Source organism: Coffea eugenioides, chromosome 11 (assembly GCF_003713205.1).
Source record: "Coffea eugenioides isolate CCC68of chromosome 11, Ceug_1.0, whole genome shotgun sequence".
NCBI classification, from domain to species: domain Eukaryota; kingdom Viridiplantae; phylum Streptophyta; class Magnoliopsida; order Gentianales; family Rubiaceae; genus Coffea; species Coffea eugenioides.
Window position 1 is genome coordinate 47,740,065 of NC_040045.1, and position 19,893 is coordinate 47,759,957.

At 39.2% G+C, this 19,893-nt stretch overlaps 1 protein-coding gene across 1 annotated transcript; it reads right to left on the reverse strand.

Moving 5' to 3' along the window:
• Positions 1 to 12,335: 12,335 nt before the first annotated feature.
• On the reverse strand, positions 12,336 to 18,841 carry LOC113751064 (chaperone protein ClpB3, chloroplastic). The gene is made up of 10 exons (XM_027294920.1): positions 18,442 to 18,841; positions 18,118 to 18,336; positions 17,504 to 17,741; positions 16,684 to 16,879; positions 16,360 to 16,414; positions 16,012 to 16,162; positions 15,368 to 15,676; positions 14,480 to 14,745; positions 13,270 to 14,196; positions 12,336 to 12,895 (listed from the first exon to the last, which is right to left on the reverse strand). Exons 1-10 carry the CDS (start codon positions 18,685 to 18,687, stop codon positions 12,569 to 12,571), a joined length of 2,934 nt encoding a protein of 977 aa, XP_027150721.1. The 5' UTR covers positions 18,688 to 18,841; the 3' UTR covers positions 12,336 to 12,568.
• Between the last annotated feature and the right edge of the window lie 1,052 nt (positions 18,842 to 19,893).

Genomic DNA, 19,893 nt, shown 5'->3' on the forward strand with positions numbered 1-19,893 from the left:
TTTTGAAATTACAATATATGTTAGCAATTTCCGAAATTTGATGCCGAGCATTGAAGTTGTCTTGGATGCATTTCCGTTGCTTTAATAGTCTTAGCATGCCATTTAATTTTTTGTTATATACATTTAGACACCATTGTCGTACTTTAACAAGTGTATATAAATATATTTGACAAATACTTATTTTTCACTAATGTAGTTATCAAAGTCATTTACAATAATTAGTACTTTAATACGCCCTGTATAATTTGAAATGATAATAATTACAATAATTAGTACTATAATATGTCTTGTGAAATTTAAAAGGGCAAATTATCTAATTGGCCCTTTAACTCTTTGTCCAGGTAAAATTAAGCCCCTCATCTATTTTTTGATGACTTTAAGCCCTTGAACCTGTAAAAGTGGGAAACCGTGGCCCTTTTAGCCAGTTTCTCCGGTTTTGCAACCGGAGGCCCAATTCACACGAATGCAAGTGTGCTTCTTCAAAGGGCATTTTTGTCCGCATATTCTAAACAAAAATGGCACAACTCCTCCACATTCCCTCCATTTTCCTAACCCAACCCAACTGCTAGTCGAAACTTCACAGCAACAGCCTTACCCATTTTCATCTTCTCTTGAGGATCTTTGCGGAGGGAGAAGAGCAAGAGAGTTAATTCCTACTTGTCGGGTTTGGGTATCATCGACATTGAAGCAACAATGGAGGGGTGGCAAATCAGGCCGGAAAATGAATACTTTGATCCTGTCCTCGCTTATGGTATGTATATTCGTTCGCAAACCTTTAAATGTGAAATAGGTAGCATATTTAGTGGTCAGATGGGTGAAGAGAGTAAAATTTTGGTGATGGGGGTTACTGAAAATGACGTGCCAGTGGTCCTAGATGTGGGGGTATGGTGGTGGGCACCTAAGTTTGTTGTTTAGTTGTTCAAAAAGTGTAGGAATTTACGAATAATTAGCATTTCATTAAAAGTTGGAACTTTTTTATTGTTTAACTTCGATTTAAGCATTACATTAGGGTTACTTTTTTAAAAACATGTGAAAAAGAAATTGAAATTTTAATTAATTATATTTGAATTTGAATAGTATATTTATCTGCATTTGTTGTAGCCCAACTTGTATTGAAACAATATATTCATATTGATATACAGATCCAGAATGTGAAATATTTAGCATAAGATTACACCATGGGGGAAGAATAAATTGGGAAAATTATGTCAGTTATGAGAATGGAGAAGTGGCCTACATAGATATGTGTGATGCTGAACGTATGTCAATCCATGAGTTGAATAAAATGGTTGGAAAAGTTGGTCATCGTAATGCAACCATTTTATACTATTACCTTGAACCAGTTGCAGACATGAGGACTGGTTTGAGAGAATTGTCTACTGATACCCATGTTAGGACATTCTGTGACTGGGCATATAAATTCAAGGTGATGGAAGTGTATTGCCATTATCTGACAGACCCAGAAATTGAAGAACTGAAAAATCCTGTAATAATAGAGTCACCAGACAAGGGGAAAAAGAAAATTGGAGTTGTCATAGAGGAAGTAGATGAGGAAGAATGCATAACTAGATATGTAGGTACTGAGAAGAGTAGTAGAAGGGATTGTATGGTTGGGAATGTATGGGGTGAAAAAAGAGCAAAAAACAGTCAAAGGGATAGTAATGTTAGGGCAGTAGAAGGTGTAGATACGGTTGAAAAAGTAGGGGGTGAAAAAACAGAAAAAAGCACTCATGCAGCTAGTAATGTTGGGACAGAAGAGGGTGAACATGAAGCTGACTATGGTGGTGGTGAACACGAAGGTGAACATGAAGCAGAGGGTGAACATGAAGCTGACTATGGTGGTGAACAGCAAGGTGAACATGAAGCAGAGGGTGAAAACATAGATGATGAATCTGAATCCCAAGTAGAGGAAGAAAATGATAGATTTAGTGGTGCCAATGACTATGGTGGTGAAGAGATTATGCTGCACATTTTGAATTCGAATGCTGATGGCTGTGGTGAAACTTCACAGCAACAGCAGAGAGATGAAACAACTGACCAGACGCAATGTTCAGAACAGGAGAATGTTTGTGGAAGGCAAACAGAAACTGACCTGGAAAAACAACAGCAAGGTGCGAGAATGAAACAAGTTAGGAGAAAGAGAACCAGATCAGCAGAACAAACTAGCCAGGGACCAGAGGATATAGATTCACTCCAACAAGATTACATCCCTGATCACCTGAGCAGTGACAATGACTCATCAGATGATGAATTCAAAGGGAGATACAAAGACTTTGTCCTAGAGAAATTCCTCAGGGATCCCAAATTCGAGATTGGGATGAAGTTTGAGTCAAGAGCACAATTCAAATCTGCTGTGACTGAGTATGGAATTAGGATGGGTAAACCTGTTTGGACCAGTAAAAATGAGCCCACCAGGGTGAGGGCCAAGTGTAGGGAACCATGTAAATGGTTTGTATTTGCTTCAATAGAAAAGGCTCTGGGCACAAAGGACTTGGTAGTAAAGACTCTGCATGATGTCCATGAAACATGCAGCCATGCATGGAAAAATAAGAATATTACAGCCAAGTGGCTGTCTGACAGGTATGTAGAGAGGATAAGATCAAATAACAATCTGCCAACAAGAGAGTTAAGGCAAACAGTCCATGAAGACTACCAGGCAGAAGTATCTAAGCATGTTGCAGCTAAGGCCAAGATACTAGCTATAGAGAAGATCAAGGGGTCAGTTGAGTCACAATACAAGAAAATATGGCAATATTGTGAAGAAATTAAAAGGACTCATCCTGGCAGTACAATGGAGGTTATGTTCACTCCATTTAGAGAACCTGGATGTAATCCAAGGTTCATGAGGATGTACTGCTGCCTTGGCCCACTGAAGAAAGGCTTTAAAGATGGGTGCAGACCTATTTTGTGTTTGGATGGATGTCATATTAAAGGTAGATACCCAGGCCAGCTGTTGACAGCTATTGCAGTGGATCCCAACAATGGCTTTTGGCCAGTTGCATGGGCAGCTGTTGAAAAGGAGGCCACGGAGCAATGGAGATGGTTCCTAACCCTCTTGAGTGGCGACCTGGAAATACAGAACCAGGGACATTATACTTTCATGTCTGACCAGCAGAAGGTAAAAGCTTAATGAGAGCTCTAAAACTTTTATTCTATGGTAAAAATAAGCCCATTAACTTTGTATAGCAGAATTTAAGCCCCTTAACTTTTAGTGTAGGTAAAAACAAGCCCCTGAACTTTTAATAAAGCATACTTGTTGCCCTCAAACTCACCACTTGGCTTGGATATCTAACTTATACCTGTTGTGATATTTTTTGTAGGGACTGGACAGAGCACTCGCAGAGGTTCTACCAAATTCTGAACACAGATACTGTGTTCAACACATGTATAGGAATTTCAAGAAGAAACATCCAGGATTAGGTTTAAAGGATTGATTGTGGCATATAGCAAGCACCACAACAGTTGAACATTTCAACCAAGCCTTGGATGACCTTAAAGCCTATGACAAAGAAGCACATGCATGGGTGAAGAAGGGACCACACCCTCGACATTGGTGTAAGGCCTTTTTTTCCAAACATACACAGTGTGATATGTTGGTTAATAACCTGTGTGAATCATTTAATGCCCATATTTTAGAGGTTAGGGACCAGTCTATTATTTCTATGATGGAGGCTATTAGGGAATACCTGATGGAAAGGATCCAAAATAGAAGGGCAGCAATGAAAAAATACAAGTTAGATGGTGGACCACTCATTAGAGAAATTGTGGAAGAAAGGGTCAAACGTGCAGCACAATGGGAAATAACATGGAATTCTGGCTCAGGTTATCAAGCAAAAGGGCCACGGGGAGCCCAATTTGCTGTTGACCTTGACAAAAATGAGTGCACCTGCAATTTGTGGGCCTTGAGTGGCATTCCATGTTCCCATGCAATTGCTGCTCTACATAGAGCTAAAAAGGATCCCTACAAAATGTTGGCTAAATGCTATCATAGGGAGGTATTTTTTACCATCTATGATAATGTGTTGCAGCCTATTAATGGAGATATTCAGTGGCCACAGTCAAACATGCTGGAGTTGGACCCACCAGCAAGTGTCACTCAACCTGGTAAGCTAAAGAAAGCTAGAAAGAGAGATGTTACAGAAGGAAAAGATCATGGCAAAAGGTTGCGAAAGAGGGTTGTAATCCACTGTAGAAAGTGTGGAGGGATTGGACATAATGCTAAAACTTGCAAGAATCCTCCTAAGTCATCTACTGAACAGCAACCTTCTCAACAACCACCACCTACTGGACAACCATGTAATCAGCAGCAGCACGAAGCACCAACAAAAAGACAACGTGTGCGTTTGCACTTCATTATAACTTTCAGCCTGTTTGTGACCTTTTTTTGTGATCTGAAATGCTTTCTTTAATATGTAGGTAAGCAAGAATCAGGGACAAAGAAATCAGCAAAAAACTCAGCAGCAGCCAACACATCAACCTCAGTCCCAGCCTTCTCAGCAGCCACCAACACAGCCACCAACACATCAACCTCAGTCCCAGCCTTCTCAACAGCAGCCAACACATCAACCTCAGTCCCAGCCTTCTCAGCAGCCACCAACACATCAACCTCAGTCCCAGCAATCCACCTCAAGACCACCAGTTCATAGGCACAAGAGAAGTACATCAAAAAGGCCACTGACAGAAGCAGACAAAGGTTTTATTAATCTCAACTATGCTTATTTGGGTAAAGATCCACCTTTCAATGTTGGAAACTGGCAAGGGAAGAGGTGAAGGAAGAGGAAGAGGCAGGGGAAGGGGAAGAGGAAAGGGTCCATCTAGAACAAGTTCTTGAAGTATTGCTGGACCTGCAAATATTTTTGTGTGATTTTGTTGACTGTAAATGAATGTAACTAGAATGTTGAAACTATAAATGATATTTTTTTGAATAGGCTTTTGTGGGGAATCAAAGCATGTGCCTGTGCTTGGTATCTAGCAATATGGACACAGGTCACTGCTTTTTGTGTATTTGTCTGTTTCCTATGAAAGTGATTGTTGACTGTGCTTTTTGTGTATTTGTCTGTTTCCTATGAAAGTGATTGTTGACTGTATTTACAGGCAAACATCATTGTAATTTCCTTTTGCTAATTATATTCTAATGTTATGCAGTTACTATCTTATATTTGTATGGTTTGGTATAGCAGTTTTTGTTGACTAGATAAATCAAATACATCTAACAAAGCCCATGACATGCGAATTGGGATAAATAATTCTCATCACATTACTTGCCGAAAATTACAGTTAGCATTGATTGGGTTCAACCACGCTTTTACACTAATCTGTGGGTACAACAAAGACTTGTTTAAGCTAAACAATACAATATACTTCTCCCTAACCATCTGCATCATACACTATAGATCCATTTGCTCCATCCATGGTCCTCAAAACTGGCAGTACCGATGGCAATATGTTACACTTACACACTGCCCTTCATGTATCATCTTCAATTTGCATAATCCCATTACATTTATTCCCAATTTGGAGCATCCCAAGAGAGACTCCACCTGCAATTTTTTTCTCTGTAAGCACCATTATTACAGCAACCAACCAACTTACCACAAAAACCCTTACAAGGAACTTATTCAACCATTTTTGCCACCGCAGCTGCTTCTCTGTTTCTCTCAATTTTGCCTTCAACTTGGCAGCTTTTGCCTCGGATCTCGCGGCTGCAGTTTCAAATTCGTCTTTTTGCTTTTCTGTTGCATTGATCCTCCTTAGAAGGCCTGGTATCAGCTCAATAGAACGACGGCACATCTCTTCGTCAATCCAATTCCAATACCCGCAGCCACCAACTTCTTTTGAGCACACGGCGTACCTTCTTCCTGGATTTCTATCAGTCCAAGAAGTAATCATCTTCGTGACTTTACCACAACGACAAGTAGGAAGCAGATGGCCGCGATATTTGCGCATTTTTTCCTTCCCTTCACAAAGCTTTTACCTTCTCCCCCCTTTTTTTTTCCTTTCAGACTTCTCTCTTGCTTCAATGTCGATGATTTTCCGGCCTGATTTGCCACTCCTTGTTGCTTCAATCTCGATGATACCCAAACCTGACAGTGCTGATTCTCTCTTGCTCTTCTCCCTCCGCAAAGATCCTTAAGGGAAGATGAAAATGGGTAAGGAAAATGTAGGAAAGATTTTCTCTTGCCACTCCATTGTTGCTTCCATTGTTGCTGTGAAGTTTCGACTAGCAGTTGGGTTGGGTTGGGTTCGGAAAATGGAAAGGAGGGAGGAGTTGTGCCCTTTTTGTTTAGAATATGCGGACAAAAATGCCCTTTGAAGAAGCACACTTGCATTCGTGTGAATTGATCCTCCGGTTGCAAAACCGGAGAAACTGGCTAAAAGGGCCACGGTTTCCCACTTTTACAGGTTCAAGGGCTTAAAGTCATCAAAAAATAGATGAGGGGCTTAATTTTATCTGGACAAAGAGTTAAAGGGCCAATTAGATAATTTGCCCAATTTAAAATGATAATAATTAATCATTTCTGACTAGTTTAATGTACAAAATAATTCTCTAAAATGCTAAGCACATAGTAGACAAAGTCTCTAATACTCAATGTGGGGGCAAGGGTTATGTACCAAATTTGGGTGGCAAGCGCCCACTTTTCAGTTTTTGTTTTTAAAATCTATTTCGCAGCTATTATTTTTGGTCGAAACACTATCTACATTGGACATTGTATGTTTTGCAATTGGAGTTTAGAAATTTTATTGACATTATGTAGTTTATAGATTGGAGTTTTTGAATTTCATGGAGATTAGGATTGTTTGACAGGGAGTTTTAGCCCATTTATAGGGGCATATTGGTACATCACTGGATCCTCATGGACATGAGGAGGCAATAGACCCTCGTTCTGAGCAGCCATGAAGATCTTTAGCTGATTACAATTTCTTGTTGCTATTTTTTTCTTTTATTGTGTTCGGTTTAAATTTTGTAGTTTTCATATTAGATTCTCTTGTGCTACTCAGGGTTTCTTGTACTCTTTTGTTTCATTGTTAACAAAATTTGGATGATCCGGATGATTAATGGTTTCAAATTGAATCACTACTTATTTTGAGGGAGGTTTCAGTTTCTATTACCTTCTTCACAATGAGGACATTGTTAAATTTATGCGTGGGGGAGGGATTACTTTATGTTATGGGGATTGTGTCTTGAAATGCATGATTTGAGTTGTTTATGGCTTAAAAATGTTGAAATTTTATTTGGAAATGTTGTATTGTGATTAATTTTCTTGGACTTGAGGTTGTTGACAGGAAGTTTGTCCATTTTTATGGGGAAACTCTGTAAAAAATTTTTAAAATATTTTCCAATATTTCAACTTAATGCCCAAAATGTTCAATTCTGTGAAATTGTGAGTGGATTAATGAGTGGATTAAATGAGTGCATTAATGCATTAATTCTGTGAAATTGTGAAGGATATCGATATATGAAGTTCATGCACGAGCTGAAAGAAGTGTAAGGATTGTCCAGATGATAAAGTACACAAGAAATTCGGAGCAAAAATGAAGGAAAAAGTAAAGAACCGGCCACACTGAAAATTTAATGGCACGGATCTGAGCTCGGATCCGTGAGACCAAAGAGAGATCCGATCCCTCGTCTGTACTTCTGGAGGAGTTTATCCGAGGTCAGAACATCCGACCTCGGATCCATCATGGGAAGCCTTCGGATCCTTAAGATCTGAGCTCGGATCTATATTCAACCCTCGGATCCGCGGCTCGGATCTGTCTCCCTCTTCAGCAAGTGTCACAACCGTTTTCCTTTACCTTTCTCACAATTTTTCCAGCTATTTTGAGGGACAAAAAACGGTGGCACATGCTTCTGCAACAAAAGAGAAGACCAAACAAGTTGTAGACAGAAGAAAACATCATATCTTTGGTTCAGCTACTGATTACATTAGAGATAGCACTCAGGGTTTGAGGCTTTTAGGATTAAGGGTTTCAGGGTTTTAGGGTTTTAGAGATCAATAACACGTGGTTTTAGGAGAATAGCACTTTCGAGTTTAAGGTTGTAGGATTTTAGTTTGACAATAGTGTGCCTTGATTACGACTTCAGATTTTTTATTAAAACAGTAATCCTATCGTGACGCAAAAATATATTTTTTAGGATTTTAATAAACCCAACAACCTTGATTTAATGTTTTAGGGTTTACAAGGATTTGGTTTCTAAGATTTACGATTTAGTGTTTTACGGCTTTAGCAATTAGGGTTTTAGGATTTTTGCATTACAATAAATTTGCCTTGATTATCGCTTTATTTTTTTAATCAAAATGGTAATCCTGCCAATAATTGTAAAAGGTAAAACACGCAAGATTTAATCGCTAGATATTTGATTTAATTTTTTTCTTTTCCTTTTCAACTACCAAACAAATAACATGCACTTCATAAAAATAACTTATATAATTTTTTTAAATAACATTGCGTTATGAGGACTTCTAAAATTACAGTTCAAATTGTAACAGATATTAGTGACTATTAACTATTAGATTCTTATAACTAATATTCATCGGTGTCAACAAATAAATACGATTCAATAATAACAAAGGAAAATTAGAATTTGATACAAAAAATTTATTTCATAAAAAAGGAAAAAAAAGAGTTAGTATTTTATTCATAAAATATAGTCAACACCTTACATGTTAACAATTTCATTCTATTTTTACATTGATATATGAAATAGAAAGAACTATGCATGTGTACTTTTTCCACCATTTAAATGTATTATAATAAAATAACGTATTTCCAACCGTACAATAACCAATTTTTTTTAATATAAAAGAAATATGATTTTTTTTAGAGCACATATTTGATGACTTTAGGCACGTTCAAGTTTTAAAATAAAAAAATTTATTCCTCTGCTAATTACAAATTTTTAAATAACATTTCTCCGAAATATTATATTTTAGTAGAACTTTTAAAATAAGATTTTACTACCGAGAGCATTTTAGTAAAGGCAAATTCTACAAAACAAACAACATTTACAGTTAATTTTACATTTTTTTGGGAGCTCGTAAATTTAATTTTAAAATTTTTTTTTCTACCAAGTTTGAATTTAATTTTCTGAAAGTCGTACCTATAAATGCGAAATCTAACAAAAAAATTAAATACTATTTTTGGAGGTCAAATTTATCAAATGCGAGCTATTTGAAAATTTTTTAAAAAACAACATTTAGGAGCTCGCATTTAGCTCTTACTATTTTCTGGAAAACATTCTCTAGCTCCCAAAAAAAAAAACAAAAAAATTTAAATTATACGTAGTGAAAAAAAATAAAAAATAATGCGAGCTCAATAAGTAGAGCTCGCATTCCGCGAATGCGAGCTCTATTGAGCTGAGCTCGCATTTGCGAAATGCGAAAACCCCCTACGGAATACCTCGTCGAAATCACCCCTTTTGTAGAATTTTTTTAAAATTCATCACAAAATTAGAAATTTCTCGAATTTATGCGTATGTTTTATTATGCAAATTGAGGAGGGTATTTCCAGCTCGGCTAGAGCTGGGGTCCCGTCCTGTATTTCTTCGTTCCGACTGCCTCGGCCTTTCACCATCGGGAATTGACTTCGGCCCAGTTACTGCCTCGGCCAAGGCTTTCCCTCGTTAAGCCGAAGTCAAGTATAATGACCTGGCAACCGGAGTTGTGGAACATGGTCTCTGACACCTCTGACACTTCTGATAAAGCTGGCCTGACATGCGCCGCCTGACACACGACTGTTCCGGCGCACCTTTCCGCAGAGTCCATTAAGTCACCTTGATACACTGACCCTGCCGGATCTCTAGGGGCCTGTGCAAGCAGTCCCTCTCTCCTATCTGACTTCTATAAATACTCAACACCTCTACTAAAAAGAGAACGAATCTTCGGGTAAAGCATACTAGTCTTCTCTACATTTAAATTACCCTTTCACTACCGAACTAACTTAAGTTTCGGAGTTATACCGGGGGATTCAACCCCTCTTACAATTAAACAGGTGACCTCGTCCGAGAGAACCACCCAAGATAAAAGGTCTTCTCCAGCTCGGGTGACTCACTCCAGCAGGACGAAAATAACCTCTTCACAAATGTTGTTTCAAGCTCTGAAATAGGAGTACATATTTCTTCATTTTTGGTGAATTATGACCGAAAAAGAAATATAAAGAAGATAAGGCGGACTTGGTATACTGGATGGATTGCAGCCTGTTTCCGTCTGCGGAAAGGAGCTAAGCGGGCCGGGGAGAGCGTCACATGCTTTTGAGTGGAGTCACGGCTGGGACCTGGGAGAGCTGCAGAAGCATTAATCTCTGCACGTAAACTGTAAGTGCATCCAGCTTGAGATGAAACAAAATGCTTCTGTGGCAGCATTTGCATGGGGGCTACGTGTTGCCCTGGATCGAAACAGAGCCACGCTTCACCTTCCCATCGATTTTTTGCATCGCATCTGCCTAGTCCATCGATCCTCCACGTTCTAGAAATGCAAAGGATCCATCGTCCTATAAATACCCCTTGCTCTCCTCGGTCCTTAATTTCACCGCACATCATATCCTCCACTTCATAGCCATAGATAGAACGGTGTGAAGTAGTGAACACAATGGCAAAGATCGTGATCGCGGCAGCTATCATGATAGCCTTCTTGGCTCTTGCTGAGGCCTCTAGCTTCAGAGCCACCACAACCACCCTAGTTGAGGAGGACGAGAACCAGGGGGGGTCAATCCCAGCAGAGATGCCGCCGGCAGATTCGACAACAATTTGAGCAGCTCCGGCATTGCCAGCAGTACTTATCCCAGGGGAGCCCTTTCGAGATGGACATCATGAACCAGCAGGGACGGCAGCAGCAGCACCTCAGACAATGCTGCTAAGCACTTCAGAACTTCGACGAGAAGTGCCAATGCGAGGCCGTAAAAGCGGCAGTTAGGCGGCAACAGCAGCCAGGAGGGAGCTGGCAGGGACAGGGCGGCCAGGAGATGCAACAAGTCAAGCAGAAGGCTAGATACCTCCCGCTACTGTGCAACTTGGGACCCCAGAAGTGCCGAATCTACTAACTTTAAGGCCATTGAGTATCACCGGCTGGTAGATCTTCATGTTATCGCGTGCATGTTGATTAAATAAAGTTCTTCCAGTTCTCTAGCTGTTTCGCTAGATGATTGGAGAACTATCTCTTGTACCTTACTTAACACATAATCGTGTGCGTTGGATTATGAAGATTATTGTCTGAGATTAGGTTCATGTACTCTCGGAAATGAATAAACTTTATTTGGTTTAAATTTGTTCGCAAAAGCTAGCTAGAACTAATCTGGAAAAGCTGGTATTAATTCCTTATATTTAGAAAGCTTTTGCTCTTCGAAATATTTTCACTGGTAGATTGAAATCTGCATTCTAATCTTTAGGATTTACTCATGCCTTGTCAGGCCTTGTCAGCTGCAACAATGGAAACATATGCCCGTGCATGTACAAATCTCGACAAACTGTCATCAGAAACTCTACAACCAGGAAGACAAAAAATCAGGCGCTGCTTGCGATTAGTACTTGGATAGAATGCCCAGTAAAGACTTAGAAAGTATGTGCGTGGAGTGGTGCCCCTGGGATTTGGGGTATTTTTGTTTTTTGGTGTTTGGGGGGTTTTGTTACAAGCCTTTTCTTATACTCCCTTTTTTTACACGGTAATTGGTAATATGACATACAGGAGTTTTTTTTTTTTAAACCTTTTCTTTCCGGTAATTTGACATACATGAGTTTTACTTTGGAGGGTTGGGACATATAGGAGTTTGCCACAAGAATTTAGCAAGCATTCGCCCTCATTTCTCATGGATAATCTGGCCTGGACAAAGCTGTCCAGTGTAGCAAACAACCAGACTGTTAGTCTCTTTACATAGCATAAAACTGTTAAGCCTCTTGACGCAGCATAAAACTGTCAAGTCTCTTTACAACTCGGTATAGCAAAAAGCTCCCTATCTCTTGTATTGCGGTTGCAATGCAGAATAAAGTTAAATACAAAGAGATAGGAAATGGGGAATGACATTGGAGTCGACTGAGTGTATACTATGCTCTGAAGCTGAAGAGAGCATAGAACATTCATTCTTCAATTGTAGAATGTCATCCGCGGAATGGCAAAAAAAAAGTTCAGAGGACGCATTCAAATGTCCATTAGAGGAGGAACTTCAGTGGGTGTCTAACCATTGGGCTGGCAAGTCTTTTGCAGCAATTCAAAAGGCTTGTTTTTCCTGTGATGGTTTGTCATACCCGGAGGACGCCAAATGCTGCAATTTTCAGATACGGGTCAGCTACTGCGATTAGCTTTATGGAAGATATGCTAGACGAAGTCAGGCACGCGGTGTTCTTGTGCTGGAAAAAATTCCAAAGACCCATGAAAGCTTGCAGCTAACCTTGGGATTTTCAGTTTTGGTATTATAGAATAACATGCAAAGTGACGTTCATTCTCAATCGCTTGTACAAACTTGTTCATATCAATGAAAGTTATCATTTTTGCCTTGAAAAATCAGTTCGGTAATTCCCCGTCTGAACAACTGAAATTCCAACTCCGGCTGGCCCAAAAGGCGACCCAATTTACAAAGCTCATAGTGCCTGGGAGAAAGTTTCTCTGTTTTCTGCAGGTGCTTCTGAATCAGATTCCAATTTTCGGAACACCAACTTTTGCTGGGGAAGCTGACCGTTAGCAAATGCTGTTACCTCGGTGTCTATTAACACCGAATCCTCATCCTTGAATTCTCCTCTCAAGATTCCTCTAGCAAGCTCGTTCTCAACATATTGCTGTATTACCCGCTTCACAGGCCTAGCTCCATAGTTAGGATCATACCCAAGAGTGCCTAGCAGTTGAATGGCAGCATCAGTCACGTGAATCTTCATCTTCCGATCTGAAATCCTCTGCTGTACTCGTTGCAGCTGTAACAGAGACATAATGTCAATAAAGTACATGAAGATGGTCAAATTCCTTGTGCACAGAGTCGAAGGAAGATGAGGACACATGAACAATTGGCGTTTGGGAGTACAAGTACGCCTGTTTGTTCGTCTATCTCAAAGGTCTAAACTTATTCAACCCAGTTAAATAAGTTGTTCAACACACTTATTCATCATCAGTCTGAAAAATCCTAGTAAAAATAAATCAATTAAAGTTTATTTCACCAAGTTAGCCGATTCCAACAGCACTACCCAGTACATGCATTTTCAACATAATTTCCTATATTATTGCCACAAAATGAATATAGTCACCAACATACTTGAAAAACTCGTCTATTATTAATGGAAAAAGAATTTACCTGTAATCTGACTATGCTGTTGATTTGATCACGGTCCAGAGGCTGGAAAACTATGTACTCATCAACCCGATTCATGAACTCTGGACGAAAAACAGCTCTTGCAGCCTCCATAACCCGTTGTTTTATAGTTTCATAAGCCATTTCTTTGGGCAAGGCGTCATCATCTGTGTCAAGTATATATTGGGAACCCACGTTTGAAGTCATAATGATCACAGTGTTAGTAAAACTCACGGTACGCCCCTGAGAGTCGGTAACTCTACCATCATCCAGAATTTGCAGGAAAACATTGAATACATCAGAGTGAGCCTTCTCTATCTCATCAAACAAAATAACAGCATATGGCCTTCTGCGAACAACCTCAGTCAACTGTCCTCCTTCTTCGTAGCCTACATAACCAGGTGGAGCTCCTATTAACCTTGAAACTGCATGCTTCTCCATGTATTCGCTCATATCAATTCTTACAAGTGCTTCTTCAGTGTTAAACATGTATGAAGCCAGAGCCTTCGCTAGTTCTGTTTTTCCAACCCCCGTAGGTCCCATGAACATAAAACTAGCAATTGGACGGTGTGGATCTGAAAGGCCTGCTCGAGATCGTTGGATAGCCTCTGCCACAGATCTCACTGCAGGATCTTGACCAACAACTCTTTTATGAAGCTCTTCCTCCAGATGCAACAGCTTTTCCCTCTCTGACTGCTTTAGCTTAGAAACTGGTATTCCAGTCCATTTACTGACAATCTCAGCTATATCATCTCCCGTAACTTCTTCTCTAAGCATGGACTTCCCAGACTTCATATACTCATCTAATTCTTTTTCTGCAGCTTCAAGCTGACGCTGCAAAGAGTTCAAGCTCCCATATTTTAGTTCAGCCGCACGGTTGAGGTCATACTCTCGCTCAGCCTGCTGGATCTCAAGATTTACCCTGTCAATCTGTTTTTTTTTAAAAAAAAAAAAAAACTTTCATTATGTTTTGCCCAGTTTGTGTGCCAGGACAGCTTTTGGCTGTGACAATTAAAGGAATCGCCTTTATGGATTAGCCACATTTTCAGCATGGAAACAACAACATAGGCATTGCTTGCTTAATAATTTCAGCCTATGGCTACTGATGTGACAAAAAGCTCCGAATGAACGCCAAAGGGGAGGGAGAAAGATCCCCGTCCCCAGAAAAAGGAAAGATGATAGTTCACAACTGTATAGATAAAAAAATGCATACCTCTTCCTTGATTGACTGTATGCGGGTCATTACAGTCTTCTCATGCTCCCACTGTTCATTCAGCTCAGCTTGCCTAGCCTTCAGCAAAGACAACTCTGTCTCAAGGCGACTCAATCTTTCCTTTGACGCTTTATCCGTGTCATTAGTAAGAGAGAGTCTCTCCATCTCCAGTTTCAAAACTGCACGGTTGATCTCATCAAGAGCTGTTGGCTTTGAAGTTATTTCCATCTTCAGTTTGGCAGCAGCTTCATCAACCAGGTCAATAGCTGTGGTCGAAACATTACATTAGTGCTTATTTCATAGAAGTATCAATACATATGCAGCAACTGGACAAATTAAATTTCAACTTACATACTCTACGACCACAATCAACAATTTCAAAACAACAAAATTAACTGAAATATCTAGCTTGCCTTAAGTGTATCCTAGTGATACAAGGATTCCATAAGCAAGGAGTGTCTGGGATCATGAATTAGGATTGAACATAACACATGAGACTGAAGATTAATCTCTAGCGCACACATAATCAAAGGTTCAAACTTCTAATATAGAATACAAGAAATAGAACTATTGAACACGCCAGTAGTCAGTTTGAAAATCTGCAGAACTGGCTATAGTAGAAAGAACAAGGATATATGCAGGGACTCAGAATCGCAACCAAATCTACTATCGCCTCAAACACCTTAACATCTAAGGCCTCTATAGTTCTTCTATATGAGCAAAATTTTGAGAAAACAATTCTAGAAAAGAAATCTTGAATGGAACCAAATCAAAAGCTAATGTCAGATGCTGTTTCCTTACGACTGAAATTCAGGCTGAACCAATTATGTCAACAAGCTCGTGATTAGAGAGTAAAAAAGATTGCAGTAGGTGACTGATCAGGCTCACCTTTGTCAGGTAAAAAGCGTCCACTAATATAGCGATCTGAAAGAATTGCAGCTTCTACCAGTGCACTGTCTGAAATTCGAACTCCATGATGCAGCTCGTATCTTTCCCTCAGTCCACGAAGAATGGAGATGGTATCTTCTACAGTTGGTTGATCAACATAAACTTGCTGGAAACGGCGCTCTAAAGCTGGATCTTTCTCGATATATTTACGGTATTCATCCAATGTTGTCGCACCAATGCATCGCAATTCTCCACGACCAAGCATGGGCTTCAAGAGATTGCCAGCATCCATTGCACCATTGGTGGCACCTGAAAAACGATAAAGTTTTTTCTTTCATTTGATGAACTTAGACATCTGGAAAATATCAATCACAATTACTACAATTTCTACCAAACCTAAAGCACAGTATCACAAACCACACTAGGACAAACAACTAATAGAAAAAAATTCCATCTGATAAATAAAGTCCAGCATGTAAATGCAGACATCTTAACGTGAACCTCATAGCGCTCATAGGAAAGAAAAGAAAGAAATACTGCAGATAAGATTGAGGGGCTAGTAGGAGTTAACAGCATATAAGACCTTGTTTGGTTATTTACCATCTAAGCATCTTTCATCGACCTGCAGAACTTACAAACATTACCTGCTCCAACAACTGTATGGATTTCATCAATAAAAAGGATAATCTGCCCGTCTGAATCTGTAACTTCCTTGAGTACCGCTTTCAATCTGTCTTCAAACTCTCCACGATATTTAGCCCCTGCAATCAGTGCTCCCATGTCAAGGGATATCAACTGCATCCAAAAAGTGAATCAGTTGGGACAGATTTCCTCATTGTCTTGCAAATTAAAAGTCCAAAATCAGATCCTTAAGTAAAAAAGTAAAGTTTTAAAAAATTTAAAAAGAACAAAAAAAAAAGGATGTGAGTGTGTAAATGAAAAAAAAAAAATTTCAATTGGAGAATTTTACAGTAAACATCTAGAATACACACCCTTCGGTTCATCAATGCTTGAGGAACATCTCCTTGCACTATTCTTTGGGCAAGCCTGTGAAACAGGGACAAAGAAAATGAGTTCCAGTTTCAGGAAAATCAAATACAGGGCTACCATAAATCTCACATAACATCCACAGGAAGATACCTAAAGGAGGATATTGTTAGCCTGAATTAACAGTTCATAACAAAGCTAAAATTTACAAACATGTATGGACGAGCTTCATTTATCCGACTTTGCACACCCTTTCTAGTTGTTTACCACAAATTTCTATTGCAGACAGCAAAAACAAAAAAATTTTAAAAAAAAAACCTTGAGCTTACCCCTCGGAAATTGCAGTTTTCCCAACGCCTGGCTCACCTATTAGAACGGGATTGTTCTTTGTTCTCCTAGAAAGAATCTGAATGCACCTTCGAATTTCGTCATCCCTTCCTATAACAGGGTCCAGTTTTCCCGCTCTCGCCATGGTGGTCAAATCTTTTCCATATTTCTCTAGCGCCTCATACTTCCCTTCAGGATCTGTATCAAACTGAAGCTTTTCAAAAAATATACAGAAAAACAAAGAAACATTGATTACCCAGACTACGACAATACATTTTCAACACAAGTCCAGAGTATATAAAGTGGAAGACCACAGAAAAATCACGATGGCTGCGTTGTACATACTCTTGGAAAACTGCAAAGCATAGCTTTAGATCATAACTTCATCGTAAACAAAATGCAAATCAATAAATCTACACTTGCAATCTCGCATACCCAATTGTATCGAAGTATTCTGCAGGGACATCATATGAAGCTATCCCATTCGCACACTGAATGGTCTAGCCTCAAAAAACGTATCAAGCCAAAAGGTTCTAATGCGGTAGTAAATGCCAAAATCTTGAGCAAACTAATAACCATTGTCTCACTCTTACAAATTTCAATATCAGAGAAACTTCACAGATCATTTTAAAGCAGAAAAACTGTACATATATCTCTGCTAAATTTTTCGCCTAAAAAGGCGAGAAAAGCATGAAGATGCCAAGTAAGCTAGCATTAAACGTCCAAAGCAACGAAATGTAAGTAAAGTTTGCTTAGAACCCCGTAACATGCACCTGTGTGAATCAAACTACCATTTGACAACCAGAAAATAACTATTGTCACCTTGGTCAATAACTTTTTGCCGTCCCCTTATAGCTTCGATGGCATCCTTTAATGCTTTTCTGGAAATTTGGAAGTCCTTGAACAATTGCTTCCCAAATCGATTATCTTGTACAAAACCGAGGACTAAATGCTCAACTGACATAAATGAATCACCATATTCTTTCTTGTAATCCCTGGCTCGCTGAATCAAAGCCTCTAAATCTCGTCCTAACATTGAACCAGCAGACTCACCAAGAACCTGGCACCACGTATACATTGATAAGCAGATGAAACACGTAGTACCTGCAAATATCAAAATCGCACTCCTCTCCGGAACAAGAATGGCACTGTAAATATTACGCCCTTCATACGTCAGATTTAGAAAAACTACTACCTGATCAACTAGCGCCAAATTAGATATATTTTCACCCATCTATGCATGTAATACGCTAATGCAAGCACCATAAATTCCCATTTGAACAAGTGAAGGCTCCACCGAGTTGGAGTAAGCTAACTCGGCAGATTATAAACCCATCAAGCAACTACAGAAAATGCTAGGGAATTAAACTAGAAAATTATTAAGCTTCATAAGAGTAGCTAGTAGTAGAATTAGTTGAAGACCGAGAATTGATTACCTTCGGTTGGCGTTGAATGAACTTATCAGTAGCATCCAGAAGCCGAGTGTTGTCCACACCAACCTTGGAGAAAATCCGGCGAGCCAGCCCATTCTTCTGCTCCAAAAGTGCCTTCATCAAGTGCTCCGTCTCCACTATCTGATGCTTATTCTCTTTCGCCACTTCCGGCGACGACACAATAGCTTGCCACGCCATATCCGTAAACTCCTGCTGCGTAATCTGGTGCCCACACATTCAACAAAATTCAGTAACCAGCTCCAATTATTAACATTCATTTACATGCAAAAAAAAAATAGCATTAGAGTGAATTTGATGAATCATTACCCTTCCACTTGATGTTTCGCACCGGACGACGAAGGACCGGGAGCTCCTGCCCAACTTTTCTGACCTTCTCGTGAGAAATGCATCTTTGCGCTTTAATTTTAGCGAATTTAGGGATTTGAGAGCTTTTGGCTTTGCCAAGAAGTTTAATGATACAGGTGCTGGCTGTGAAACTAAGGAGGGTCTACAAGTAGAATCAGACGGCCGAATATGGAAGTGAACGCCGGCGAACGATGTCGTAGTGGCCATTATCGTTGTAGTAATAGTAGTTTGAGAGCTAACTAGTATCGAATTTAATATTCAATATAACTTTCATAAAATGCAAATTTATAGTATCGAATGATTTCTTCCCGGGGCCGAAAGCATGAGAAGCTGCAGAACAAGATTGTTGGGAGAGAGGGGGACTTTTGCGTGGGAATTTAAAAAAGTGGGCGATTGCTCCATAAGGACAATTTTGTGTAGGCTGTGCTTGTGTGTTCTCGCAGTTTCCAGCGAGTGTTAAAATGTTCAATTTACTTTTGTGGCCTTAAAAATTCTGTTAATGTTATTTCGGACCCCAAAAAATGGAAAAGCTTTATGCAATGAGGATGAACTAAGCTCCGTCGAATGCAGCAGCCAGCAGGGACGGGTATTTCTTTTAGTTTAAGTGTAAGTGAGAGGTTCCGATTCCACGTCATCTAATTTATCTCTCATTATATATATTTGTACGAGAAAAAATATAATAGTATTTCATCCTTATTTTTTTAAAAAGTTAATCACATTGTTTTCGTTGAATAACATAAACATGAATTAAACCCATTGTATTATAAATGTAAAAATTAATACTTAATTATATTTCAAAAAGAAAATTTTATAGTTCCTCACACTTGGCTTGGCTTGGCTTGCTTGAATCATATTCTTAATTTTTTATGTGTTGTAGAACGAAGTACGATTAATCCTGCAAATTTGATAACTTATCCGCATCAGTTCGTAGTGGAAAAGGTGAGGGCTAAATTGAAAAAATAAAAATTTCCAGTGACCATTATACAAATTTCTTACGATTGTCATGCACGCGGTGCTGCTGCATCAGGGTATTCTACTCTACGCAGGGAGGGGCATTATGATATTTTTCTGATCACTAGTTTTAAGGATAACATTTTTGAGTTATTTTTCTTGGTGGGAAAGAAAATGATTAATTGTTAGAAATCAGCCCACAACCCCACCGCAACGACGACGGGCAAGGAGAACAGGACAATAAGTGGGACCTACGCGGTATGAACCGAACTGGTTACATTCTTCCGCAGAAGCATTTCAGGCAGCTTTGAAACAGCCATATGTCTGAAAGTATCATTGCTAAAAGAAAGAAAAAAAAAAACTGAAAACAGTAGTAGTCTTTCTTTTTTAACTTTTAAAGAAAATCAATATGAGTTCTTCACTTATTTTCTTCAAGTCAATTCCTCACATTCTTAGATGAAA

Excerpts from the sequence above, each read along its gene's own strand:
- LOC113751064 (XM_027294920.1), bottom strand. The coding sequence starts at position 18,687 with ATGGCCACTACGACATCGTTCGCCGGCGTTCACTTCCATATTCGGCCG. Across the intron at positions 16,415-16,683 it reads AAAACTGCAATTTCCGAGGG|GCTTGCCCAAAGAATAGTGC; the intron begins GTAAGCTCAAGG and ends CCTGTTTCACAG. Across the intron at positions 14,197-14,479 it reads TACAGTCAATCAAGGAAGAG|ATTGACAGGGTAAATCTTGA; the intron begins GTATGCATTTTT and ends AAAAAAAAACAG.